This window comes from Acaromyces ingoldii, assembly GCF_003144295.1.
Source record: "Acaromyces ingoldii strain MCA 4198 unplaced genomic scaffold FA10scaffold_4, whole genome shotgun sequence".
NCBI classification, from domain to species: Eukaryota; Fungi; Basidiomycota; class Exobasidiomycetes; order Exobasidiales; family Cryptobasidiaceae; genus Acaromyces; species Acaromyces ingoldii.
Window position 1 is genome coordinate 547114 of NW_020290250.1, and position 23498 is coordinate 570611.

At 57.3% G+C, this 23498-nt stretch overlaps 10 protein-coding genes across 10 annotated transcripts; 5 read left to right on the forward strand and 5 right to left on the reverse strand.

Moving 5' to 3' along the window:
- Positions 1–194: 194 nt before the first annotated feature.
- On the reverse strand, positions 195–2822 carry FA10DRAFT_260994 (hypothetical protein; the record flags this gene model as incomplete). The annotated part of the gene is made up of 6 exons (XM_025520057.1): positions 195–240; positions 424–454; positions 518–1028; positions 1139–1956; positions 2040–2441; positions 2519–2822. The coding sequence occupies 6 exons, from the start codon at positions 2820–2822 to the stop codon at positions 195–197; spliced, it is 2112 nt and encodes a 703-aa protein (XP_025376303.1).
- Positions 2823–3296: 474 nt separating this feature from the next.
- Positions 3297–5227, reverse strand: FA10DRAFT_280221 (3-beta hydroxysteroid dehydrogenase/isomerase). Its single transcript, XM_025523599.1, has 4 exons — positions 5153–5227; positions 4667–5092; positions 4514–4605; positions 3297–4448 (listed from the first exon to the last, which is right to left on the reverse strand). The coding sequence occupies exons 1-4, from the start codon at positions 5186–5188 to the stop codon at positions 3578–3580; spliced, it is 1425 nt and encodes a 474-aa protein (XP_025376304.1). The 5' UTR covers positions 5189–5227; the 3' UTR covers positions 3297–3577.
- Positions 5228–5335: 108 nt separating this feature from the next.
- FA10DRAFT_302484 (actin depolymerizing protein) lies at positions 5336–7607 on the forward strand (the record flags this gene model as incomplete). The annotated part of the gene is made up of 5 exons (XM_025525123.1): positions 5336–5580; positions 5661–5858; positions 5941–6967; positions 7029–7372; positions 7461–7607. The coding sequence occupies exons 1-5, from the start codon at positions 5395–5397 to the stop codon at positions 7605–7607; spliced, it is 1902 nt and encodes a 633-aa protein (XP_025376305.1). The 5' UTR covers positions 5336–5394.
- A 45-nt stretch (positions 7608–7652) lies between these two features.
- Positions 7653–9499, reverse strand: FA10DRAFT_267709 (DEAD-domain-containing protein). Its single transcript, XM_025522024.1, has one exon. It carries the CDS (start codon positions 9438–9440, stop codon positions 7737–7739), a length of 1704 nt encoding a protein of 567 aa, XP_025376306.1. The 5' UTR covers positions 9441–9499; the 3' UTR covers positions 7653–7736.
- A 150-nt stretch (positions 9500–9649) lies between these two features.
- FA10DRAFT_267710 (WD40 repeat-like protein) lies at positions 9650–13038 on the forward strand. The gene has a single exon (XM_025522025.1). It carries the CDS (start codon positions 9693–9695, stop codon positions 12945–12947), a length of 3255 nt encoding a protein of 1084 aa, XP_025376307.1. The 5' UTR covers positions 9650–9692; the 3' UTR covers positions 12948–13038.
- Positions 13009–13964, reverse strand: FA10DRAFT_302487 (hypothetical protein). The gene is made up of 2 exons (XM_025525124.1): positions 13780–13964; positions 13009–13693 (listed from the first exon to the last, which is right to left on the reverse strand). Exons 1-2 carry the CDS (start codon positions 13866–13868, stop codon positions 13099–13101), a joined length of 684 nt encoding a protein of 227 aa, XP_025376308.1. The 5' UTR covers positions 13869–13964; the 3' UTR covers positions 13009–13098.
- A 179-nt stretch (positions 13965–14143) lies between these two features.
- FA10DRAFT_267712 (S-adenosyl-L-methionine-dependent methyltransferase) lies at positions 14144–15449 on the forward strand. Its single transcript, XM_025522026.1, has 3 exons — positions 14144–14667; positions 14725–15189; positions 15251–15449. Exons 1-3 carry the CDS (start codon positions 14184–14186, stop codon positions 15394–15396), a joined length of 1095 nt encoding a protein of 364 aa, XP_025376309.1. The 5' UTR covers positions 14144–14183; the 3' UTR covers positions 15397–15449.
- Positions 15417–17997, reverse strand: FA10DRAFT_253154 (splicing factor, CC1-like protein). Its single transcript, XM_025519678.1, has 5 exons — positions 17759–17997; positions 16926–17699; positions 16201–16869; positions 15863–16141; positions 15417–15802 (listed from the first exon to the last, which is right to left on the reverse strand). Exons 1-5 carry the CDS (start codon positions 17968–17970, stop codon positions 15766–15768), a joined length of 1971 nt encoding a protein of 656 aa, XP_025376310.1. The 5' UTR covers positions 17971–17997; the 3' UTR covers positions 15417–15765.
- Positions 17998–18129: 132 nt separating this feature from the next.
- FA10DRAFT_302490 (Ebp2-domain-containing protein) lies at positions 18130–19797 on the forward strand. The gene is made up of 3 exons (XM_025525125.1): positions 18130–18960; positions 19023–19312; positions 19367–19797. Exons 1-3 carry the CDS (start codon positions 18158–18160, stop codon positions 19699–19701), a joined length of 1428 nt encoding a protein of 475 aa, XP_025376311.1. The 5' UTR covers positions 18130–18157; the 3' UTR covers positions 19702–19797.
- A 76-nt stretch (positions 19798–19873) lies between these two features.
- FA10DRAFT_267715 (hypothetical protein) lies at positions 19874–23481 on the forward strand. The gene is made up of 2 exons (XM_025522027.1): positions 19874–20535; positions 20594–23481. The coding sequence occupies exons 1-2, from the start codon at positions 19954–19956 to the stop codon at positions 23339–23341; spliced, it is 3330 nt and encodes a 1109-aa protein (XP_025376312.1). The 5' UTR covers positions 19874–19953; the 3' UTR covers positions 23342–23481.
- Positions 23482–23498: the final 17 nt, after the last annotated feature.

Genomic DNA, 23498 nt, shown 5'->3' on the forward strand with positions numbered 1-23498 from the left:
AAAAAACCACAAAGATAAAACAAAACAAAACACCAAAAACGAAAAGACGTGCCGAAGTCATGTAGTGTAGTCTCCTTCCTGGTTGTGTCCTCACGAATCGAATCGAATCTCTCTTTGGGCTCATGTTCATGCGTTGCTTTTTTATCAATTTTGATATGAAGGAGGAAAGACGAATTGCTGCTTGCTCATAATCCTCACTGACGACTCCCGTCGTCCTGCACTTTGTCTACAAATCGAAATCTGTTGATCGGGGGTAGAGTGGGCAAGATCCGAAGAAGAGGGACCTTACATGGGTCTAGTTGCTCTGATGTAGGAGCAAGGCGAAAACATTCACCGTCAAGTAAATTTCGTCATTGCATTCATCGTCATTGCATTCAGCTCTATCGTAAAGAAGTTGCGCGCCACGCCAGCCTGAGATCTTACCGAAGGATATCACTCTCAACGTGTCTCTGAGCTTTTCAATAGACACCAGCTAAGGCCAAGGTTCTGTTTTACGCTGCCTTTTGCTTCCTCCTACCTCGTCGCTCGCGGGACATCTCCTCCTCCACACACTTGCGAATAAATTCCCATGAGTCTCGGGGAACCTCCTCGAGGCAAGTTGCAAGCAGTGTCTTGGCTTCCTCTTCCGTTCGTCGTGCAGACGCGACCTCTTCCTTCAAGGCCTCGAGCCGAGCTTCTGCGACTTGACGCTGTTGTGTTCCTTTTATGTCTCCTTTACTGCTGTTCCATAGGCCGATATGGTGAGGTCGTGGTACAATCAGTAATTGCAGCTGCTCATCCGCGTGCTCCAAATTGGTATCAGCCTCTTTCAGACGGTCCTCAGCGCGTTCGTGAGCCAACCAGGCTTCGTGTGCCCGGCTGCATGATTCTCTTTGATGACCGGCAGCGCGGATCTCGTCGAGATTTAGACTGGCTCGCATCCGTTTGAACAAAGGCGGCTCATTCCTGTATCGGGACTGGCCACGCCTTTTCCTATCCTGTTGCTGCTTCCCCTCACTCGACACCGTATCTGCTTCGGAAGTACAGAGCTGCACGGCAACACCCTCGTCACCCCCATCGTCTTCTTACTTCACTTGTTTCTGAGAGTGTACAGCAAGGTCAAGAATGGGTCATGCAAGAACAAATACACTAGACTTACCACGGATTGGTCCCGGAAAACCTTGCTATCACGAAGTGGCCTCAGGCTTTCTTCGTCACTGGTATCCACGTCGATGGCTGTCTCTTGTGTTAGCCCATCGCTTCTTCTTCTCGTTTCTGGCGCCTGGATTGGCATTGTTGGAGACGAACATAGTGACTCCCAGTAGGAATCACGACTGCTCGTGTCGGCACCTTTTACATTGTCCGCAAGCTGAGGCATATCAATTCCCTGTGTTTCTTGCATTTCATCTGTCGTAAGTGACTCGATGTTGGAGGGACTTCCTGTCAGGGTGGAACCGTCGGTGCTGCGCCTTTCAGCGACCGTTGGTTTGTCTTGATGGGGCGAGCGGGTGCTTTGGTGGGTGGTTGATGCGAGTGGTGCTGGGGTGGCAAGGGCGCTTGTTGAGCGTTCTTCGGGGCTGCTGTCAGACCTCTTGATGCGTGCAACTTCAAGCTTGTACTGGCTACTTTTCCCGTTTCGATTGCTGTTCTTGTCATCCTCCTCCTCTTCCTGTACGCCACTCTTACAACTTACTCCGTCCTCTTGGGTCCCATCCCGCTTGATGCTTCTCTGTTTTTCCTTCTTTAACTTAAGGGCCTTGCCCTTGATATCGGCCTTTGCGCGGTCTTGCATCACAAAATCGTATCGCCTTCGGAGACCGAATTTGTCCACAAGATCCGCCTCCAGAGTCTCTGGCTTGATGTCGGAGTCGGGCGGGACCCATTTGGAACCGGCCTTATCGCTGTTTACCAGGTCCTCCAGGCCGGCATAGTACTTTCTCAGAAGCTCTGCCTTGGTTCCCTCACCAAAGCGAAGCTCTGGCAATGTAGTATCAGTATGATTTGTGAGTTGACTCATTTTTTTCCCCTCTGAGATCTGTATCGGGCAATGTGACACTCACGAACTTTGTTGGCATTGCAGCGGCCGGCCCTGCCGATGCATACGTGACATCTGTCCTTGTTCCGAGGATCTTTCTTGATAGCTTCCTCTTTCGCTGGCCGACAGGCATAGCCATGTTCCCTGCAGTGGAAGCACGGATGCTCGTTGAGAGGACCCGTGCCCTGATCTACCTGCGCGCGCCGTCTTGTTTTGGCCCTCTTTCGCTCGAGCGCGGCCTGTTTGGCTGACAGCGTCTGGTGCATCCTCTTCATGTCTTCGTCGGCATTGATGATGTCCATATCCATCGAAGCCAGATCAAAGTCCGTGCTGACGGGATCTTCCCCTGTGTGCTTCTTGTGGAGCGCCTCGTAGTACATGCCGTAGAAGCGCGTTTCAGCCGTGCAATTGATCAATCTGACCGCTGCTGCAACAGAGGAGGTCAGTCATCCGCTCGCTCCGAGCGAGGGATTTTGACGAGAAGAGCAGCAGCAGCTAACTCACGCCGATCATTGACGTTGCAGTACGATCTGCGGTCCTTTTCGCACCGGTTGCACTTGGAGTCGATCTGGTCCTTTTCAAACGGCAGCAGGCAGTCGACACCGAGCTTCCAGCATCGATAGCACTTGCGTTCAGCGTCGACGGGATCGAACATCTCTGCTGCTGCGACCATCTTCTCGAGGTGCTTGGGCACCGTGCGTGGTTTCACATCTGTTTCTTCGTCCGACGAGTGCTCGAGCTCGTACGCGGAGTCGGCGTCGCTCGACGATGATTCCGTCAGCGGGCTCTCTGAACGGAACTGTGGCATAGCTGCTTTAGTCGGTGTACGGAATGTCTGTGATGGTGGGTCTGAATACCGCAAGAAAGAACTGGCGACCAATTAGGAAAGAGGGAGGAGGCCTGTGCTCTTAGCTGGGGAAAGTGATTAGGCCTTGACACCGGCTCGCATCGGGCAGGCAGATTACCTTGGCTGCCTCAGTACCCAGCCCCGCCACTACCGCTCTTATCGGGGCCCTCTCTCTATCTCTCTTTTGACAACTCGCAGAGGTCTTCGTGCTTTTTACCCACTACTCATATTTAATTGGGTGCCATCCCTTTGTCCGCCATCGGTCGCGGTCTGCTCCGCCATCGCATCACGCACAGGCCATGCAGCCCGTACCGGGAAAAATGCCCGCCGTGCGTCACAGTTACTCCCATCAAGACTACAGACGTGGACATCCCTTTTCGTTGCATTCTATCTGCACTTAAAGCCACTCGATTCACACTGGCCATCCATCTTGCTGTCCTAGACCGAACTGACCATCGTTTCGTCCTTCCCTTTGTCCGCCCTTCTGTTAATTTTTCCTCTTTGCCGGCAAAATAAATGACTCTGCTTCAGTGACTTCTTTCTCATCGATGTGCGCCTGCGTTGGAAGCACAGGGCCGTCGGAAAAAGAGAGGCGCAAGCTGCACAGACGAGACCCAGGAGCGAGAGAAGAGGAAAGGGAATTGTGATAGACATTATTGCGGGCTGCGGATCCAGAGAGACCATGTCATACAGTTTGGTTTGGGTAGGTGCGTGATCTAGATCTTTGCAGCAGGCGCGGTGCCCTGCCTCTCCTGCTCCTTGTACCACTGCACGCTCCTCCTGACGCCCTCCTCGGTGCCGACCAGAGGCTCATAGCCCAGCACGCGCCGTGCGCGCTCAATGTTGTAGTAGCGCGTTGTGCAACTGAAGCTGATCTTGAACCTGGTAAAGGTCGTCGTCGTGCCCACGAGCCAGGTCGCGTACTCGGCCACCGTCGCAAGGGCCATGCCAACGTCCCTGGGAACCTTCCAGACTTTGTTCACGTCGACGGTGCCCTTTGGAGAAGGGTCGTACTCCTTCCACACGGCGCGCGCAAAGTCCCAGAAGGGCGTCGGCTGGCCGTTGGTGATGAAGAAGACGTTGCCCGCGACGCTGACTGAGTCTTCGGCGATGGACACTGTCTCGGGAATGGGGTTGCCGGCCGAGGGGATGTCTGGGTTGACAATGTGGAAGAATTGATCATACTTGTTCCGAATGACGGGCCGTAGGTCCAGCGTGGGTGCACCCGTCTCAGAGCCCTGGCCCTGGGTGACGGAGAGCGGCAGGGTGCTGGGCAGCTCCTTGCAGTAGTCGGGCGCGCCCTGCACCGACTCTCGCTTCTCGCTCGTGGGCACGTCACGGTCTCGGACGGTGCCACGCTCCTCTTCGCCAATGCATTTGGGTGGCAAGTGGACAGAGGCGAGAAGCTCCGACGAGTAGGGCTTGGCCCTTGGCCCTGACAGGCGATCAGCGGCGAGGATGTGGGCGTGAGCAATGTTGTCGACAAAGGTGACGTCCCAGAGGTTCTTGTTGTCGCCGACCTGGAACTTGTTGCGGCCCGTCTTGCAGACCTCGATGAGGCCTGGGAGGTACTGGACGTCGCCCGGGCTACATTCAATCGTGTGAGTGAAAGCTCAGTTAACCCTCACCCTCTCGCGGACAGAGCCACCTACCCAAAGATGCCCGCTGGGCGCAATGCACACGTCTTGAGACCCGCTGCACCCTCATCGGTGTTGGCGAGGAGAACGAGCTGCTCTGCACGGGCCTGCCAGACTTGATAGTCAGCAGAGATCCGTTGTGCTCTCAAAGCATCGTCGCAGCCTCACCTTGGTTTCCATGTATGGATCACGAATCTTTTCAGGGAATGGCATCCTCTCGTCGACATTGATCAGGTCACGATCATCGTAGACGACGCTGGCGCTGCTGGTAAAGACGAGTTTCTTGACGTCTGCCTTCTGGCACGCTTCGATGACATTGACGGTACCTCCGACGTTGACCTTTTCGAACAGTTCGGCACTCCGGTTGCTGGCCGTGGCGACGGGCGAGACGGTGTGGTGGACGACGTCGGGTCGAAGCTTGAGGAACACCTCTTGCAGCGAGGCGGGCGAGGTGATGTCGGCTGTCTCAAAGGGCACCTTTTCGAGACCGGGAACTCTGGAAGGGCGAAGATCGACGATGGTGACGTTGGCCTCGCCACGCGCCTTGAGCAGCCGGACGATGTTGCTCCCCAAGAAGCCGCCACCGCCCAGCACCTGCATCGATCATCAGCATTTCTCCTGGACAGACTGCACCCTTGTCAGAACATCACTCACGACGTGCTTCTCTCCCGTGGCTGGTGAGTTGGACATCGTGGCTTCCCTTGTTAACCAGTGGAGCCTCTTCTCTTGAGAGACCGAGAGAAGAATGGGGCAATGAGACCTGACCTTAAAATTTCCCCCACGTGGCCAGGCACGCATTGACCACGTCACTTGTAGCGTTAACTTCCCTCTCTCCCCAGACGTTTTGAGGAGGACCTTTGGGCTTGCTCAGGACGCAGGGATCAGGGTGCCGCAAGATGTCGAACTTGCCGCTGAGCGACGAGCTACAGCAGCTCTTCAAGGAGATCACACACGGCACGCATGCGAGCGATGCGCCTCCGCGGGCGATTCTTGTCCAGAACGAGAATGGGATCCTGACGCTCGTCACCTCTGCTCCACCCGAGGGCTCCGACAAGGACGACTTTACCTCTGTGCTCTCCAAGGTTCGTTTTGAGCCTGCTCTGCCTAATGAATGCCCTCGAAGCAAAGAAGAAAAGTAGTCGCGCTGACCTGGTCCCTGCAGCTCTTTTCGAGCGAACCGAGCAGGCCAGGCTACGCGCTGTACCGCCTCGACAGCAAGTCGCCCGCGGGCCTCTACGAATGGCTCAACTGCGCCTACCGGCCCGAGTCTGCCAAAGTGCGCGAGAAGATGCAGTACACCTTGACGCAGTCGAGCCTCCTCGCTGGGCTGAGCGAGCAGCACTTTCTCGAGACCGTCTACGTGAGCATCGCTGTTTCGGAGTTGTGTTGTCGCGCCGTGCTGAAGCCTGAGACCTTTTGCTTCTGCTTCTGCTTCGAAACAGGGCAGCACCGTGGGGGACTTTAGCTTTCCAAGGACGCTGCGTAACCAACGCAAGCACGACTACCAGAACCCGCAGCAGCAGATCAGGGGCAAGAGTGCTGCCGAGGCTGCTGGCACGGGCACGGGAGGCGCCAGACGCAACTTTGACGCCTCTGCACCCGTGGCGAAGCCGTCCCCGCGAGAGTCTACCACTAGCTCGGCAGCTTCTGCTGCTGCAACGTCATCGCCTGCCATCTCTTCTGCACCAATGACCAAGGAGACAGAGACGACTCCCGCGCCAAAGGGTGAGGAGGAGAGCGACGTCATCACGGAGCCGGAGCAGAAGCAGGAGCGGGAGGCGTTTGCCAAGGGCCAGGAACAACAGCAGCAGCAACAACAAGAAGGGCAGAAGCAGTTCATGCCTGAGCCAGAGGATGTTGTGTCGAAGGACGTCAGCACCCCTCCGCCACCACCCGAGGTCGTCGGCAACTCGGAGCCGCCACCGCCGCCCGAGCCGCAGAGCGAGCGCGAGAGGGAGGCGCGGAAGGAAGGCGAGAAGGACATTGCCAAGGGCATTGCAAAGGGCGAGGGCGTCGAGGTGGACGACGCTGCGCTTGAAAAGTCGATTGATCAGCCGAGTGACAAGAGCGACAAGGTGGAAGCGACGGCGGCAGCTGCTGCTGCGCCAGCAGGACTGGCCGCCATTGCTTCTACAGCTGCTGCCACCTCGAACAGCGAGCCAGAGGAGACGGAGAGAGAGGAGAAGGACGAGGCAGCCACCTCGATTGCTCCTTCGGCCAACGACCTCCCGCCTCCCTCGAAGGCCGCACCTGCCCCTGCCGCAGCTGCCGCCCCTGCCACTACCACTACCACCGCTGCTGCTGCCCCACAATCCGTGTCTCGAGGAACGGGGACGGGCGCAGCGGGACTCGAGACGGAGCGGGAGAAGCACCTGGCTGAACTCAAGCGTTCCGAAGAGGCCGAGCGCACCAGTTCCAGCCAAGGCACCTCGTCGGGCGTCAGGATGGGCTTTGCCTGGGTTGCTGACGGTGAGTTTTCTCCCTCTCTGAGCTTTTCTGCAAAGCTGTCTGGAACTAATACTCTCCACAGTCGAGCCTGCGATTCGCGGACTCGCAAACACCGTGTCTGGCACGGCGGAGTGGAACCTCGTCGTGCTCACCGTCGATCTCGCCAAGGAAGAGGTGCAGCTGCGCCAGCCGCCGCGCTTTGTCCCGCCCGGCGATGTCGCTGCCGCGCTGCCGCTCCACGAGCCCCTCTATGCCTTCTACCGGCATCCAGACGAGCCCGAAGCCAAGGGCGCAGAGGGAAGCGTGGGCTTCATCTATGTGTGCCCCGAGGAGAGCAGCGTGCGCCAGCGGATGCTCTACTCGACCAACGTCATCAAGCTCGTCAAGTCCGTCGACGCCATGCAGGGCCTGAGCGTCATCAAGCGGGTGCGTTCCTTTCGCTTCCGAATTACCTCCCTTCTCCCTTTCCCTTTTATCAGAGGGTCAAGCTGCTGACATGCGAAAGAAAACACAGCTCGAGACGGGCGACCCCACCGAGCTCACAGCCGACGTCCTCTTGGAGAACTTCGTCAAGGTGGCAGCAGACAGCAACGGCAGCACCCAGGACAAGCCGCTAGACCGCCAGGGCTTTTCGCGGCCTAAGAAGCCCGGAAGACGGTAGATAGAGGCTGTCATTTACATACGCTCTCTTTCTGAATCAATCATGAGGCCGTTAAATATTGCGATGGATGAGAGAGGAGAAAGAAAAGATACAATTACACTTCTGCCACTGGAGAGAGAGAGGAGATGACTATCGACTCCACTGCTTGCCGGATCGGTTCTTGCCTGGCTGAGAAAACTTCTTGCGGTGACTGACGGCTGCATCTCTCCCCTCTCGCTTTCGCTTGTAGCTTCTCCGTGCCGCTTGTTCGCCCGTCTCGTCATCATCGTCGTCGTCACCTTGGGCATCATCCTCGCCGCCCTCTCCTGGCCCGTCCACCTCCCGTGCGCCACGCTTCGACATGCCCTTCCCACTGGCACCCACGCCAATGTTGACGCGCGGGGGCACGCTGAAGCCAAACGCCTTTGCGACTTTAGCCAGGTCGAGGGCATGGACGTCAAAGATGCGCTTGAGGCTGTACGACGCATAGGCCTGCAAGTAGGACCGGTAGCCGTCCTTTGCCGACTGGTGGAGATAGTAGTTTTTACTGATGAGCTTCTCGAGCTGGCCCTGGACGTTGGCCACCTTGGATGTCGGGAACTGGTACTCGTTGAGGGGCACCTTGGCCACCTTGAGGAAGCGCAGGAAGCCCAGCTCCGAGGGCAGGAGGAACATGAGCGACTTGCCCTCTTTACCTGCGCGTGCTGTGCGGCCGACGCGGTGGATGTAGTCGCGCGGGTCATCCGGCGGGTCAAACTGGATAATCCAGTCGACCTTTGGGATGTCGAGGCCCCTCGCAGCGACGTCGGTGCAGAGGAGGATGCCGTGTGGGGCGTTGCAGAACTCGAAAAAGGTCGCCGTGCGCTTCTGCTGTTTCTGCTTGCCGTGCAGGTCCAGTACGGGCACGTCAATGTAGTTGAGCAGCTCGGCGTGGTACTTGACGCCGTTGCAGCTGCTCATAAAGACGATGACCTTCTTGCCCTTGTTGCGCTTGAGGAAGGTGAAGAGGAGCAAGAACCGCTTGTCGCTGTCGCACACGACGTACCCCTGCTCCAGGCGCGACACGGTGCTGGCCGCCAGGTCTGCATGGACATTGATGTAGAGCGGACCCGGGCGAAGCGAAATCCTGGCCAGGTCCTGGACTTTGGTCGTCTGGGTGGCGGAAAAGAGCATCGACTGGCGCGCCTCTGCGTTGGGCAGCAGCTTGACAATCTGCCGCATCTCGTCTTCAAACCCAATCTCGAGGATCCGGTCTGCCTCGTCGATGCACAGCGTCTTGAGGTTGGAAAAGACAAAGTTGGGCGTGTTCTGCATGTGGTCCAGCAGCCTACCGGGCGTGGCAATGATGAGATTGACGCCCTTTCCCAGCTTGTCGGCCTCGGCCTTTCGGTTGGCGCCGCCCATGATGATGCCAAACGTCTGGTGGTGGCCGTGGGCCATGAGTTCCTTTGCAACGCCAAAGATCTGGAGCGCAAGCTCCCTCGTGGGCGAGATGACAATGGCCCCCGTCCCGTTCCTCGGCTTGAACTTGAGCCGGTGCAGCATCTCGACGATGGGGACCAGAAAGGCGAGCGTCTTGCCGCTGCCCGTCTGTGCGGCACCCAGCACATCGCGACCGGTCATGAGCGGTGGGATGCAGCGGGCCTGCACCTCTGTCATTGTCTGGAAGCCCATCGACTGGAGCGCCGCCTTGGTTGGCTCCGACAGATCCAGGCTCGAAAACGGCTGCCGGAGAGCCGCTGGGACGGCGTCTTGCTGCTTCTTGGACGAACTCGAGTGTGCCTCGGCAGTCGCCACGTCCGAGGCCAGCTGCGACGCCAGCGCGGCCTCTGCATCGTCTGCGTGAGGTGCCATGGCGAGACGTTGCTTTGCTTTGCTTTGCTACTTGAAGCTGGTCGCGAGTCGAAGTTCTGAACTCCCGAGGCAGAGAAGCCAAAAAAAAAATCCAAAAAAAAGAGAAATCCCAAGTTGGAAAAATTGGCTCGGAAATCACGTGCGGCGCACTGTCGAAAAAATTTGGACGAAAGCTTCTTGGGATTTTGTGAGGAAGAAGCAGGCAGGCTCAGGCTCACTCGATCAAAGCTTCTTAACGCGCCTTCAGTCATCATGGAGGATGGTGGTGCGCCGGCGAAGCGGGCCAGGGGAAAGGCCAGGGAGAAGCAGCCGGTTAAGAAGCGGCCGAGACCGAGGCTCTTTGCTCCCTTCCGAGCCCTGGGCCTGGTGACGGACCATGTCCCCGTGGTGGTGCAGGTGCAGCACGGAGGAAAGGATGCAAAGTCCGCCAACATCAACATCGTCGCTTCCGTCGGCCACTCCTGGGTCATGTGGGACGGCGATCGAATGACCCTGCTCTTTGTCGGTCAGAGCCTTCCTCACCCGATTCAATCGCTTGCGCTCGCGCCCGGCAGTGGAGGTGTCACCAATGTTCTGGCGACTGCAGGCGACGGTGTCTATCGATTCGTCAGGGGCGCCATCGTGCAGGAGCTCAAGGCCGAGGTGCCTCTATCGACACTCACCACAATTGGTGACAACGTCATCTCGCTCTCGGCCTCTGGTCAGGACCTCTTCATTTGGTCTCTTCTCAAGGGAAATCTCCAGCGGCAGATCCAGCTCAACAGGCCTATGCCCAACGGCAGCGACGTAGACGAAGCAGGCAGGACATTCTCGGCCACTGCGATGCTGCACCCCTCGACGTACATTGACAAGCTTCTCATCGGAGGTGCTTCGGGAGATCTTCAGCTCTGGAACACTCGCACTGCGACGTTGATTCACCACTTCTCGGCCGCCAAGCTCCTCTCCTACCTCGGGCTGGGCCTAGACGACAGAAGCGCCATTGTCGATCTGGTCCAGACGCCAGCCATCGACATTGTGGCCGTCGCATTCGCCTCAGGCCATGTGCTCCTCGTTGATATCCGCTATGATGAGCCCATTCTCTGCGCTCACATCACCTCGACATCGAACTCGGCCATTCTCTCGAAGGGCGCCCTTGCTTTCCGGACGGACAACATGGCGCATACAATGGCCATCGGCACTCGTCTTGGAGACATCGTGCTGTTTGACCTCGACGCACCTGGCTCCGTCGGTTCAGTCTTGTCTGGCAGAGCACGCCCTGCGAGGCTCGCTCACACGCTTCGGAGTGCCCACGACTCGTCCGTCGCCTCGCTCCACTTCCTTCCCGGCCAGCCGCTGCTGCTCTCGTCAGGATCCGACAATGCCATCAAGCAGTGGTTCTTTGAGGTCTCGTCCATCAATGCTGGGTCAGGGTCGCTGGGAGGTCAGGCCGAGGTGGGCAGCACGACGGCGCCGCGGCTGCTCAAGTACCGGGCTGGCCATAGCCAACCGCCACGGCTGATCCGCTACATGGGGCCTGAAGGCAAGACGATTCTGTCAAGCGGAGGCGAAGATCGGAGTGTGCGGGCCATGAGTGTGGTAAGGGACAGTCGGAGCGCCGAGCTTAGTCAGGGGTCTGTCGAGCGCTCGGCCAAGAAGCTCTCGACGGACGTTGTCTCGCTCAAGGTTTCGCCGACAACTTCACTGGCTTTTAGTACGACGAGATCACGGGACTGGGACGACATCCTCTCGACCCATGCCTCGTCGCCCTACGCACAGACATGGTTCCTTCGCGATCGTCGAAAGGGCAAGGCGCCACTGCTGGCCACCAATGTCGATGCTCCCACCAATGACGGTGTCCCGGCCAAAGCAAGCAATGCTGGGCTTGGAGAGGCGACCGCAAGTTGCGTGAGCGCATGCGGCAACTTTGGCATGGTGGGGAATAGTCACGGCTTCGTCGAGGTGTACAACATGCAGAGTGGTCGATGGCGCCGGCGATACGACACACGTGCCTTGATAGACGGGCCTGTCAAGACTTTCATCTCCAAGGCGGGCGTTCGCACAGAGCGGAGGGAGAAGCAGAGGGCCCGAGCAAGCGCTGTGGTGGCCGTTGCAAGCGACTCTGTCAATCGGACAGTCATTGTTGCAACGCTCGATGGCACCTTGCACTTCTTTGACTTCGGCACAGCACAGCTCGTGCAGACGATTCAAACGGGCAGCGGAATTGCCGCGATGCAGCTCGAGCAGAACACAAATCTGATTGCTACCGTGCACGACGACCTGCAAGTCCGCATGTACGACATTGAGACATTCAAGCTCGTCCGTACCTTTACCGGCTTCCGCGCGCGGATTCTCGACATGACTTTTTCGCCCGATGGACGCTGGCTAATCGTGTCGTCGCTCGACGGTGCCATTCGCACGTTTGATGTGCCGTCGGGCCTCCTCGTCGATGCGTTTAGACCGCCATCTGTCGCGACGAGCTTGACATTTAGCCCTACGGCCGACTTTCTAGCGACGACTCACGTCGGCAGCTTAGGTATCTTTCTCTGGGCCAATCGCGCGCAGTTCACGAGTGTCAATCTCGTCGGTCTCGAAGAGGAGGCCGTCTTTGACGAGGCTCGGGGTGCAGGTGTCGAACTTCCGACGATGCGTGGCATGCAGGAGGACGGCGACGAACGTGAGCTGGAAACGATTGATGTGGGCGAAGGGGAATTGCAGCGGGCATATGCCTCGCAGCCGCAGCTCTTCAGCTCAAAAGACTCCAAGGCAGCGGCGGAAACCGAGGGACTGGTGACGCTGAGCACCATGTCGAGGTCGCGCTGGATGACGCTGCTGAACCTCGATGCGATTCGGCAGCGCGACAAGCCAGTCGAAGCGCCAAAGAAGCCAGAGCGGGCGCCCTTCTTCCTGCCGCAGGCGTCGGAAGCGCCGGAGTCGGCCATTATCCGGCGACCCGGCCTTGGCGATGAGCTGGCTGGGGAGGAACAGGACGTAGAATCTGCAAGGAGGCTCCGATCCCTTCGGGACCAGAGCGGCCTGGACTTCGAAAGTGACCTCTCAAAGCGCATGCGGATGGCCTTGGACGCGCAGGAGAAGGAGGCAACGATCGAAGGCATCTTTGTCTATCTGCACTCGCTCTCGCCCCCAGCTCTGGACGGCGAGATCCGTGCATCCTTGGGCCGCGTGGTCGACATTACGCGCTTCTTGAAGGTCCTCACGGCCAGGCTCAGACAGAAGAGAGACTACGAGGCAGTCCAGGCGATGCTCGCCGTGCTCCTCAGAGTGCATGGCGACGTAATTGTGGCAAATGGTGTCAAGCCCAGCGTGGCCACTGCCGATCACATGATCATTGATGGGGAGCAGCATGACGATAACGATGACGACGAGGTCAACGAGGAGGGACGCGAGCTGGGCCAAGCGCTGAGAGAGCTCATCGTCGAGCAGAACAAGGAGGGCAAGAGGGTCATGGAGCTTCTCGACTACTGCACTGGCAGCTTGGCCTTTGTCAGAAATGTCCCGTTGTCTTATTGATCCCGGCAGACAGCAGCAGTCGCAACGCCCATTGTTCTTTATAATTTTTGCGCATGTGCACACAAGCAATTCTAGAGCATTGATGAGCGTGGGGTATGGCTATGGTTACAGATTGTGGTGGAGAGTACATGTTGCAGTTGCAAATCCTTGATCACTTGATCCCGAGCTTGTCGAGCTGTTCGGAAAGCTCGTCCTTTTCCCCCTCTCTCCCTTCCTTGGCCTCTCCCTTGCCGTCCCACTCATCGGGAACGTCCCCCTCCACAGCTTTGCCTTGTGCTTTTCCTTCTTTACCGTTCACCTTGGGTGCGTCGCCTTGCCGCTTTGACGCAGATGTGCCGCCTCCCCTCCACCACGAGCTCTCGTCGGACTTCTTCTTTGGATTCACCTCCGACTCCATCGGCGTCTTCTTCCATCGCCCTGCCTCGTCCAGCTCTTCCCTCGAAGCTCTCGTCGTAGCGGCGGAGGTGGGAAGAGCAGGGAACGAGGCAGCTGTGTCCTCCAGCAAAGAGGGAGCAGATGCGCCTGTCGGGGCGGCCCGTCCCTTTCTGGGGCTCTCGCCGCTCCTCCAGCTCGGTCGCGCTGGTGCTGGTGCTGGTGCTGGTGCACTCTCCGAAGTGGCCCTCTGTCCCGCGCCGACGACCTGCTCTGACGCGCCGGCCTTTCGCGCCTCGACTCGCGCAGACCGGAACTTGCCAATGTCCTCGGCGGGCGTGAAGCCCGGCTTCACTTTGCGCTCCTTGCGGACTCTAAACCACAGCAGCCATGTCAGTACATGTGCTCACGAAGGTACTTTTGCGAAAGGGTGAGAGGGGAGAATGGGCACGAGACTCACGAGCCATCTGCGCGTCGCGATTCAGGAATGAGGCGCGTGGAGCCATCCGAGACGATTCCGGAGGCCGACGTCGCGGGCTGCGTCGACATGCCTGTTGCCTCTGTCAAACAGGAAAGTGGTGACAGGGAAGAAGATGAGGCAAGAGATGGTGCGTGGGAGAGAGCAGCAGAGGAAGTGAGCCGAGCGGAGATTCGGTCAAGTCTCCCTTTTTTTTTCCTTGCTCGTAGCTTTTCTCTTTATTCCCCGTCTTCCTTGTGTTGCGCAGATGATGACATGACGAAAATGAAGGAGAAAGTGACGGAAATGAAAAGCTGACAAAAAAAAAGACCCCTCCACCCGCCCTTCTTTTCACTTTCTTCTTGTTCCGACGATTGCGATTGTTCTTCATAAGCAGAAGGGCGAGGATGATACGAAGACGTGCGATTTCGACAGCATTGGAGGCAGCTAGCCATGGTCGTAGAGCGCGAGTGGCCCGATGTATCAGGACGGCATCGACGGCCGCGTCGTCGGACGGCGGACCTTCATCCTCCGCTGCGGGCGCAGGTAGGACTGGCACGACAAACCCTGCTCCGGGGCCACCCAAGCCCAACAGCCCCTTTACAATCTTTGACCGAGCCGCGAAGCAAGCCCAGCGCAGCCGAGCCGCCTCGCGCGGGGAGGCATCACGCGTGACAGACTACGTGCGGGACGAAGCAGCTGCAAACTTGGTCGAGCGGCTGTACGACGTCAAACGCGACTTTGGCACCATTGTCGAGCTGGGGAGTGGGGCGGGGTATATCCGAAAGCACCTCGATGCAAAGCGGACGGGCACTAGCAAAATCATCATGTGCGATATGAGCCAGGAGGCGTTGGACAGGGACTTGGACCAGGATGAGAAATACCCGGACCGTAAGTGAAGAGAGACGCCCAATGATGCCCACGCGACGCTTACCCCGAAGCGTTCAGTCACATTCGAGAGGAGAATCATCGATGAAGAGAGCCTACCGTTTCCCGAAAACAGCATCGACTGCATCGTCTCCTCCGGTACACTGCACTGGACAAACGACTTGCCCGGCGCCCTTGTCCAGATCTGTCGGAGCCTGAAGCCGGACGGCATCTTCATTGGCGCAATCTGCGGTGGCGACACCCTCTTTGAGCTGCGCACCTCGCTGCAGCTGGCTGAGCAGGAGCGAGAAGGAGGCATCTCGCCCCGTATCAGCCCGATGGCCGACTCTAGAGACATGGTGTCGTTGCTCGGTCGGGCAGGCTTCAATATCCCTACCGTCGACACCGACGAGATCGAAGTCGTCTACCCGGGCATGTATGAGCTCATGGCCGATCTGAGGGACATGGGCGAGAGCAACGCAGTCATCAACCGACGGCCCTTTCTCAAGCGAGACACGCTCGTTGCCGCCAGCGCAATCTATCCAGGTGAGGCTCATTGTGCCGTCGAGGAGAAGACCTACTTGCTAAATGTTGTGCCTACAACCAGCGCTCCACGGTAACGCCGACGGAAGCGTGCCAGCGACATTCAGCGTCATCTACATGGTCGGCTGGAAGCCAGACACGTCACAGCGCAAGCCATTGGAGCGAGGCACTGCGACAAAGAGCATGAAGGAGGTTCTTGGAGGTGACTAGCATCGCCAATTGTAGCAGATTGTCAGAAAAAATCAAATCACATTGAACCTGAGGAAAAAGAGGGAAGAATTGAGGTAAAAAGGAAACATATGCTCTTTTCGGGTACCACCTATCTGCTGCCGATCATGGTCCATGATCTAAAGCGGAGGAAGATCGAAAGATGCGAACAGAAGCGAGTTGAAGTGGACAAGAAGAGGAGAGGCTTTGAGAAGACGACACATGTCGCAATGCACTGGAGAGAGCGCACCTTCTCTCACCGATTCTTGTGATGATAATTGTCGGATAGCGCTGTGATGGTAGAAGCTGATGGCAAAAGGGAAGAAAGGAGAGCGAGAAAGACTCGCGTCGACGAAGGAACAGACTGCCACTTCACCCAGTTACGGAGTTCATGATGCCTTCGCTGACACTGTCATGGAAAAGTGATCAGCGTGCACGCTTGAGTAATTCGGCGAACGTATGCACTCACTACTCGGCGGTGATTGATTGTCCACCGAAGAAACGACCATTGAGACCCGCGATGCCTTTCTTTGCGCCGTCGAGATCTGCAAAACGAAGCCAGATGTCGCCAGAACTGTCCTTGTCGACGTAGATCTTTTCCACTGGGCCATACTTGGTCTGGCATTCCTCCTTGACGTCGGCTGCCAGCTCCGTGTCCCAGTCGCGTTCCGTCTCTTCCTCGGGGTTGAACATATGCTTGAGGAGGACAGCCCTACTCACGGCCTGTGGAATAGATGCTGGTCGTTGCCTGGTATGATGGGAGAAGTCAACCAATAGCCTGTAAAGAGGGGACGGGATGCAACTCACTGTTCGACAGGGCGCTGGGGAAGAGAAGATGCTCCAGTCTCTGTCGAGCGGGCCAACTTCTCCATCAAGGCAACGCGGCCGCTTGCACTAAGCCCGCCACCGCCTCCCTCATCGAAGGAAGAGATGGTTTGGGCGCCAGATCCCGACGTATCGATCCCTGACGACGCGGCACCGCCGCCACTGCCACCCACGGAGACAGGGCCCCTCGCGTTGACGCGACCTACGCGAATCTGACGTCCAGCCAGGTCGAAGCCGTTCATGTGTTGCATGGCCTTTTCGGCGCCCTCGCGCGTGGCAAACTGAACAAAAGCGAATCCTTTGCTCTTCATCGTGCCTGGCTCCCTGTGCAAATCAACGTTTTCAATATCGCCAAATGGAGCAAAAACGGCCTTGACATCTTCCTCGTTGAGATTAAAGTTGAGACTTCCAACGTAGAGCCTCGCATCAGAATTGGCTGCCGTCTGGAGCCGCGAAGCGCCCGTGTCAAGGGCAGAATAGCCGCCGTCGAGGTTGGGTCGGGCTGGACCATCGAGATTGGATCCGCTTTCGGTACGGTTGCGGGTAGCTTCAGTCCTCTGGATAAGAATAGGTATGCCAAAGAGGGATGAGCCAGAAAGGCCAAGAGCTTGTTCAACTAGTGCTTCGTCGCTCAGCTCTACGTAGCCGATTCTGAGGATGCCAGAATGTCAGCAATTGTGAAACAGTGAGGATGTAAAGGAACTCACCCTTTGCTACGGCCAGTGACCCGATCGGTAATGATGCGCACATCACGAACAGTGTCCTCGCCCAATTTATCTTCGAAGAATTCGCCCAGATCGCGCTGTCCGAGCCTGGCAGCGAGCTGTGAGCAGAAGATGGACCGTAGCTCGTAGTCGTCGGGGTCAGGGGTCCTTGGCTTACTCTCTTCACGACCGCGGCCTCGACCTGCCCCACCTCCACGTCGAGGTGGGGGGCTCGGGCTTCTGGTGTGCCGACGTCGATCATAATATGGGTCTCGAGCATAGGCGTCATAGTAGCGGGGAGGTCCACCTCGATGGTAATGATCATAATGATACGGGTCGCGGCCATAGTAGGGGTGATGCCGATCATAGTATGGGTCGGCGTCCCTGCGAGCATAAGGGTCATTGGGCAGATCTGACCGCTGCGAACGTCTCCTCCTACGTCCCTCATACTCATCGTCGACGTCCTCTTCTGAATCTCCGGCTCTGCTGACCGAATGGGTTGAGCGCCTGCTACTTCTTCGATCATCGTCGTCGTCGTCGTAGCCCCTTCGCCTTCTAATCCTGTCACGGGCTCGGTCACTGTCACGAGGGGAGCGATTGTCATCATGACCGTCTCGAGAAGAGGTAGCATAGCCATTGGTGTTTCGAGAAGGTCGAGGCGATAAGCCCCGTCTCCTCTTGTCCCCAATAGGGCCTGGTGAGCGGGATGGCGAACGTGAAAGCGAACGTGACGATCGAGGCGAACGCTTTGAACGATTCTTGGACATCATAGCACGCCTGTATGAAGGTAACGTCAGCTGCCATTCATCACTTTCAGACAGAATGAAGACACTAACCTCCTGAGTTGCTCCTGCAGCTGCCTCTCACGATCTTCAGCGCCTGCTGAGTCGCGAGCCTTGGAGTCATGGCGTTTATCCTGTGGCGACAAAGATCGACGCTTGTTCAGAGGTGAAGCTGACCCAGAAGACCCCACATTTGAGGAACTGTAATCAATCCTGCGGCCTTTTCTCCCATTGATCAAGGCTGCCTCTTCGCGATCTGCGTACATGATACCGGAAAAGTCGACTGGAGGTTGCGGAGGTAGCGATGAGGGCAGCTTGGACAATGACAGACGAAGAGGCCAGACCTCAATCCCACATCACGTGTCGCCAAAATTTTCGGATTCGCGACAGGTCCAAAAAAAGTTTGGAAGGAAGTTGTCGACTTCGAAGAAACAAGCCCGAATAGAGACAAGCATGGCGAAAAGTGCTGCTGCTCCTGGGTCAGTCTCCAAGGGAGCGACAAAGGTGAATGGCAAGGCCACAGCAACCAAGCAGGCCCACAAGCAGGATAAGGTCCCTGTAGCGCTCGACGGAGAAGAGGTCTCGGACGGAGAAGAGTCATCGGACGAGGAATATGACGAGGGCAAGGACGTTTCGAGCCGAGGACTGGCTCGCTTGATGGCTGCTCTGGGTGAAGACGGTCTCTCGGAGGAAGACCAAGCCCGACTTCAGGCTATCCAGGCTGAAATGGGAGATGAAGACGATGAAGACGAGGACAGCGAAGATGGAGAAGATGAGGACGACGCAGATGACGACGAGCTCGACCAGGAAGAAGTGGCACACGAGAGCGAGGAGGACAACACACCAGCAGCTCCCGTAAAGAAAGCAGCTGGGGGTTCGCTCGCTGAATCACTAGCCAGAGCGGGTCTCATCCCTCAAGAAGAGTCGGACGATGAAGAGGACGAGGATGAGGACGAGGATGAAGATGACGAAGACGATGGCGGCGTTCCACTGGAGTCACTTACCGATGCCCAGCTCGCGGAGCTTCCTGAAACCGTTCGTTCCAATCGCATGTACAGGGAGAAGATCAACGACGAGGCCGCTCTGACAAGAATACGTGATGACATTGCCCTTGGTGGACCGAGCAAGGGCAAGGGCAAGGAGACGCTTCCATGGATCGAGACGCTTGTTGTTACATATGACAAGTCTATCGAGGGGCAGCTGGAAGCTCAAGGCGAAGGATCAGCCGAGAACGATCTCAAGAGGGAGCTAGAATTGTAAGTTCTGACTTCAGCCTAGTAGTATGCTCGCGTTGCTCTGCTCACACTCTTGTCTATAGCTACAAGCAGGCACTCTACACAGCGACTGAAGGTAGGAAGCTGGCCAAGGATTCGAATCTGCCCTTCACACGTCCAAATGACTACTACGCGGAGATGGTCAAGTCGGATGAGCACATGGAGAGGGTTCGCCAGCGGCTTCTTGACGAACGCGCGGGTATCAAAGCCGCTGAGGAGGCCAAGAAGCAGCGCGAGCTCAAGAAGTTCGGCAAGAAGGTCCAGGTGGAGAAACAGCTTGAGAGGCAAAAGAGCAAGAAGGACATGGAGGAAAGGGTCAAGGGGCTGAAGAGAAGTAAGTGCTATCATCTTTCAATGGTCAGATTTCCCTCTGATTTTCGTTTCTTAGAACGGCAAGGCGGCTTGGACGGAGCGGACGGCGACGACGACGACGATGGCTTCAACATTCGCCTCGAAACTGCCATCACGGGAGGCGAAGACAAGGGAAAAGCCAAGGGCAAAGATGCACGCGGAGGCAAGCCCAAAGCCAAGATGCCTCGCGACTCGCGGAATGCCAAGTTCGGCTTTGGAGGCAAGAAGAAGTACTCCAAGGAGAACAACCGAGAGAGCACAAACGACTTTGGAAGCGGTCCCCGTCGGAGTGGTGCATCCAAGGCTGGGGCGAAGGGCAAGCGAGCGCCCGCAAAGAGGCCGGGCAAGTCCAAAAGAACCGCCCGTCGATAGCTAATATATTTTGAGCTTTGTATTGAGCTTTGCACCACTTCAGCTACACGTGCGCTTCACCCCTTGAAATTTTAGTTTTATCTGCGACGCGAGCGTTGCGAGCCAAATTTTTTCAGACCGACAGAAAGTTTTTTTTTGCCTGTGCGCACGGCGCCCGGTCCCTGGGCCCAATGAACTGATGCCTGTTTGAAGGCTGCTACTCTCCCACCACCACACCACCATTGCCAAGAGTACCCGAGAGACTTTTGAGAAATGGCGGCGACGACGAACGGTGTTGGTGCTGCGCCGCTTCTAGAAGCGCTCTTGAAGGCGCCCAACGCAGAAGAGTGCCAGGTGGCCGCCGAGAAGCTGGCCACGCACGTCAACGAGACTGGCTTTCGCGCCCTCGATGACGAGGGCATCCTCGAGGGACTCCTCAAGGCAGCCAAAAACAAAAAGTCTGGCTTCGAAAGAGAGTCAGCTGCCACGGGCCTGTCTGCCGTCTTTACGAAAGTCGGAGGCAAGAACTCGCCATCCCCTCTTGGCGCTGAGCCCTGGTTCCTCCCGACCTTGCCCGTTCTCCTCGACCTGCATGCCGACAAGGGCGACGTCGTGCGCGATGCCGCCGACGAGGCTGTCCGCTCGCTGATGACGCTTCCCCCGCCAGAAGCTGCGCCTGAAGTCCTCGCGACCCTCTACGAGGTGCTCGAGAGCAGCTCGACAAAGTGGCAGGCCAAGGTGGCTGCGCTCAAGATCATTGGCAGGCTCGCTGAGTCGGCCTCGGAGCAGATTGGCGAGCAACTCGTCGACCTGATTCCTCACCTCAAGAACTGCATGTCCGACACCAAGGCTGAGGTGAGATTTCTTGTTTGCTCCTTTGTCTTCCATAGTTCTGATCTTGTGAACTTGCTAGGTCTCGAAACAAGCCGTCAAGACAACGACAAAGGTCTGCGGTGTCATTGACAACAATGACATTCGACCCCACCTGGGTTCCCTCGTCGAATCGATGCGCGCGCCCGACACTGTCCCAGAGTGCATCAAGCGTTTGTCGGCCACGACTTTCGTCGCTGAAGTGACGGGTCCAGCGCTGGCCATCATGGTGCCGCTCCTCGCTCGTGCGCTCAACGAGCGAAACCAAAATGTCCAGCGTCAGGTTTCAATCATTGTCGAGAACCTTACCAAGCTCGTCAGGGACCCCCACCAGGCTGTTCGTTTCCTCCCGGCTCTGACGCCCGGTGTCGAGCGTATCGCCGTTGGTGCCAGCTTCCCCGAGGTTCGTGACCACGCGCAGAGCGCGCTCGACACCCTCAAAGCGGCGACCAAGGTCGTCGGCGAGGCAAAGGCAGAGGAAGACCCCAAGGTTCAATTCAACACAGCAAAGAACGAAGCAAGCGATCGTATTTACAAGGCCGTTGCTGCTCACGTCGATGCCAAGCTCACTGACGTGGCCAAGGACAAGTGGGCCAAAATCGGCCTCGACTACCTTGCCGCCATCATCACGCGCCTGGCAGACAAGCGAATCGTCCAACAGAGTGCCTGGGATGACGTCTACGTGCTGCCCTATCTGCGCCGCGTCTGCTCTTCGCCCGAAGGAGCCAAGGCTGCAACAGATGCCCTTCGCCAGCAATACTCGGAGCTCGACCGACAGCGCTTTGGTGCGCCGGAGGAGGATGACGAGGAAATCAGCGGAGAGTGCCTTGTCAACATCCAGTTCTCGCTTGCTTATGGAGGTCTTTTGCTCCTGAATCACACCAAGCTTCGCCTGCACCGCGGTCACCGTTACGGTGTCGTGGCTGCCAACGGAAGTGGCAAATCGACCTTGCTCAAGGCCATGCGCGACGGCAAGGTCGAGAACTACCCTTCGGAGGCTGATGGCTTGCGCACTGTCATGGTCGAGCACAACCAAGGCGAGGGTGGTGACATGAGAATCGTCGACTTTGTTCATCAAGACGCCACAATCGCCAAGATGGGCAAGACAATCGAGCAGGTCTCGGATGCTCTTAAGGAGGTCGGTTTCGATGACGAGAGAAGAGTGGCTCCCGTTTCGTCGCTTTCTGGTGGCTGGAAGATGAAGCTGGCCCTGGCAAAGGCAATGTTGACGGGTGCAGACGTCTTGCTTCTCGACGAACCCACCAACCACCTTGACGTCCAATCAGTCAAGTGGCTCGAGACCTATCTCACCTCGAACCCCAACATCACTGTTCTGACCGTCAGTCACGACTCTGGATTCCTCGACAATGTGTGCACCGATATCATGCACTACGAGAACAAGAAGATTAAGTACTACCCAGGCAACCTGGCCAAGTTCGTCGAGAAGCACCCTGAGGCGAAGTCGTACTACACACTCTCGACGACCAATGCGAAGTTCACCTTCCCTCCGCCGGGCTCCCTCATGGGCATTCGCTCCAACACGCGAACAATCCTCAAGGTCACTGACGCCACCTTCACCTACCCTGGCGCACCCAAGCCCAGCTTGTCCAATGCCTCAGTGGCTGTGAGCCTCTCGAGCCGCGTCGGAGTGCTGGGTCCCAACGGTGCAGGAAAGAGCACTCTGATCAAGATCATGACGCAGGAGATGGTACCTCAGTCGGGCAAGGTCGAGCGACACCCGAATCTGCGTATCTCAACCCTGCACCAGCACGCATTCCACCACCTCGAGCAGCACCTTGAGAAGACGGCTTGCCAGTACATCACCTGGCGATTCCAGGACGGACACGATCGTGAGATCAGCGAGATGGCAACAAGAAAAGTGTCTGCCGAGGAGCAAGAGCAGATGGACCGGCCCATCACATCATCGACAGGCGAGAAGCGCAAGATCGAGTACATTGTTGGACGTCAGAAGCTCAAGAAGTCTTACCAGTACGAGATCAAGTGGGTTGGGATGGAGCACCGACACAACACCTGGATTCCCCGCGAGAGGCTCAAGGAGCTAGGCTTCGACAAGCTGCTCCAGAAGTTCGACGACTTTGAGAGCTCAAGAGAAGGAGCTGGTAGCAAGGAGCTGAGCCAGAAGGCAATCCGAAAGCATCTTACAGACATTGGCCTCAACGGAGAGATCGCAGAGCACCACGAAATGTCGGGCTTGTCAGGTGGGCAAAAGGTCAAAGTCGTTCTTGCCGCGGCGCTGTGGAACAACCCGCAGATTCTGGTCTTGGACGAGCCGACAAACTTCTTGGACAGAGAGGCTGTAGCCATGCTTGCAACTGCCATTCGTGAATGGGCAGGCGCTGTGGTCATCATCACGCACAACATGCAGTTCGTCGAGGCGCTCTGCACGGACATCTGGACAGTTGAAGGTGGTCGGATCGTCGACAAGAAGAAGACTATTTTGGCTACGGAGCACTTCGGCGCTGCTGGCGACGATGACGGAGCAAGCACACCAGGTGTCAGCACCCCCGGCGGTCCTTCAACGCCATTGCCCGGAAGCAAGGTGGCAAGCCGCATCACCAGCAAGGCCGGCACGCCGGCCACGAGCAACTCTAACACGCCTGCGGGCTCTGATGCAGAGGACCAGGACATGTCGAAGCTCAAAGCTGCCAAGGGCAAGAAGAAGAAGATGACGAGGAACGAGAAGAAAGCGCAAGAGGAGAGGAGGAGGCTGAGGATGATCAAGTGGCTCAACGAGGGTGGCGAAAAGCCCACCAATTCAGACGAAGAGTGATTCAGCTACATAGATTCCCCCAGATATCTTCTCTGCTTCCGTCTCCTTCTTCATCATAGACATGACCGACATTCCATCATCCCAAAAAGAGACTTGACATGTAATATTCAAGACTTTACAATATAGATGCCTTCTCTGACTCTCAATTCCGCGCCGC

Bases quoted from the DNA above. Each gene is read 5' to 3' on its own strand.
- FA10DRAFT_302487 (XM_025525124.1), bottom strand. From the start codon at position 13,868: ATGTCGACGCAGCCCGCGACGTCGGCCTCCGGAATCGTCTCGGATGGC. The intron at 13,694-13,779 runs GTGAGTCTCGTG...GCTGTGGTTTAG, and splicing joins TCGCGACGCGCAGATGGCTC to AGTCCGCAAGGAGCGCAAAG.
- FA10DRAFT_267715 (XM_025522027.1), top strand. From the start codon at position 19,954: ATGGCGGCGACGACGAACGGTGTTGGTGCTGCGCCGCTTCTAGAAGCG. The intron at 20,536-20,593 runs GTGAGATTTCTT...TGAACTTGCTAG, and splicing joins TGTCCGACACCAAGGCTGAG to GTCTCGAAACAAGCCGTCAA.
- FA10DRAFT_267710 (XM_025522025.1), top strand. From the start codon at position 9,693: ATGGAGGATGGTGGTGCGCCGGCGAAGCGGGCCAGGGGAAAGGCCAGG.
- FA10DRAFT_280221 (XM_025523599.1), bottom strand. From the start codon at position 5,188: ATGTCCAACTCACCAGCCACGGGAGAGAAGCACGTC. The intron at 5,093-5,152 runs GTGAGTGATGTT...TGATCGATGCAG, and splicing joins CCACGGGAGAGAAGCACGTC to GTGCTGGGCGGTGGCGGCTT. The intron at 4,449-4,513 runs GTAGGTGGCTCT...GATTGAATGTAG, and splicing joins CGCCCAGCGGGCATCTTTGG to CCCGGGCGACGTCCAGTACC.
- FA10DRAFT_267712 (XM_025522026.1), top strand. From the start codon at position 14,184: ATGATACGAAGACGTGCGATTTCGACAGCATTGGAGGCAGCTAGCCAT. The intron at 14,668-14,724 runs GTAAGTGAAGAG...CGAAGCGTTCAG, and splicing joins GGATGAGAAATACCCGGACC to TCACATTCGAGAGGAGAATC. The intron at 15,190-15,250 runs GTGAGGCTCATT...GCCTACAACCAG, and splicing joins CGCCAGCGCAATCTATCCAG to CGCTCCACGGTAACGCCGAC.
- FA10DRAFT_302490 (XM_025525125.1), top strand. From the start codon at position 18,158: ATGGCGAAAAGTGCTGCTGCTCCTGGGTCAGTCTCCAAGGGAGCGACA. The intron at 18,961-19,022 runs GTAAGTTCTGAC...TCTTGTCTATAG, and splicing joins CTCAAGAGGGAGCTAGAATT to CTACAAGCAGGCACTCTACA. The intron at 19,313-19,366 runs GTAAGTGCTATC...TTCGTTTCTTAG, and splicing joins GGTCAAGGGGCTGAAGAGAA to AACGGCAAGGCGGCTTGGAC.
- FA10DRAFT_253154 (XM_025519678.1), bottom strand. From the start codon at position 17,970: ATGTACGCAGATCGCGAAGAGGCAGCCTTGATCAATGGGAGAAAAGGC. The intron at 17,700-17,758 runs GTTAGTGTCTTC...ACCTTCATACAG, and splicing joins CTGCAGGAGCAACTCAGGAG to GCGTGCTATGATGTCCAAGA. The intron at 16,142-16,200 runs GTGAGTTGCATC...CCATCATACCAG, and splicing joins CCCCAGCGCCCTGTCGAACA to GCAACGACCAGCATCTATTC.
- FA10DRAFT_267709 (XM_025522024.1), bottom strand. From the start codon at position 9,440: ATGGCACCTCACGCAGACGATGCAGAGGCCGCGCTGGCGTCGCAGCTG.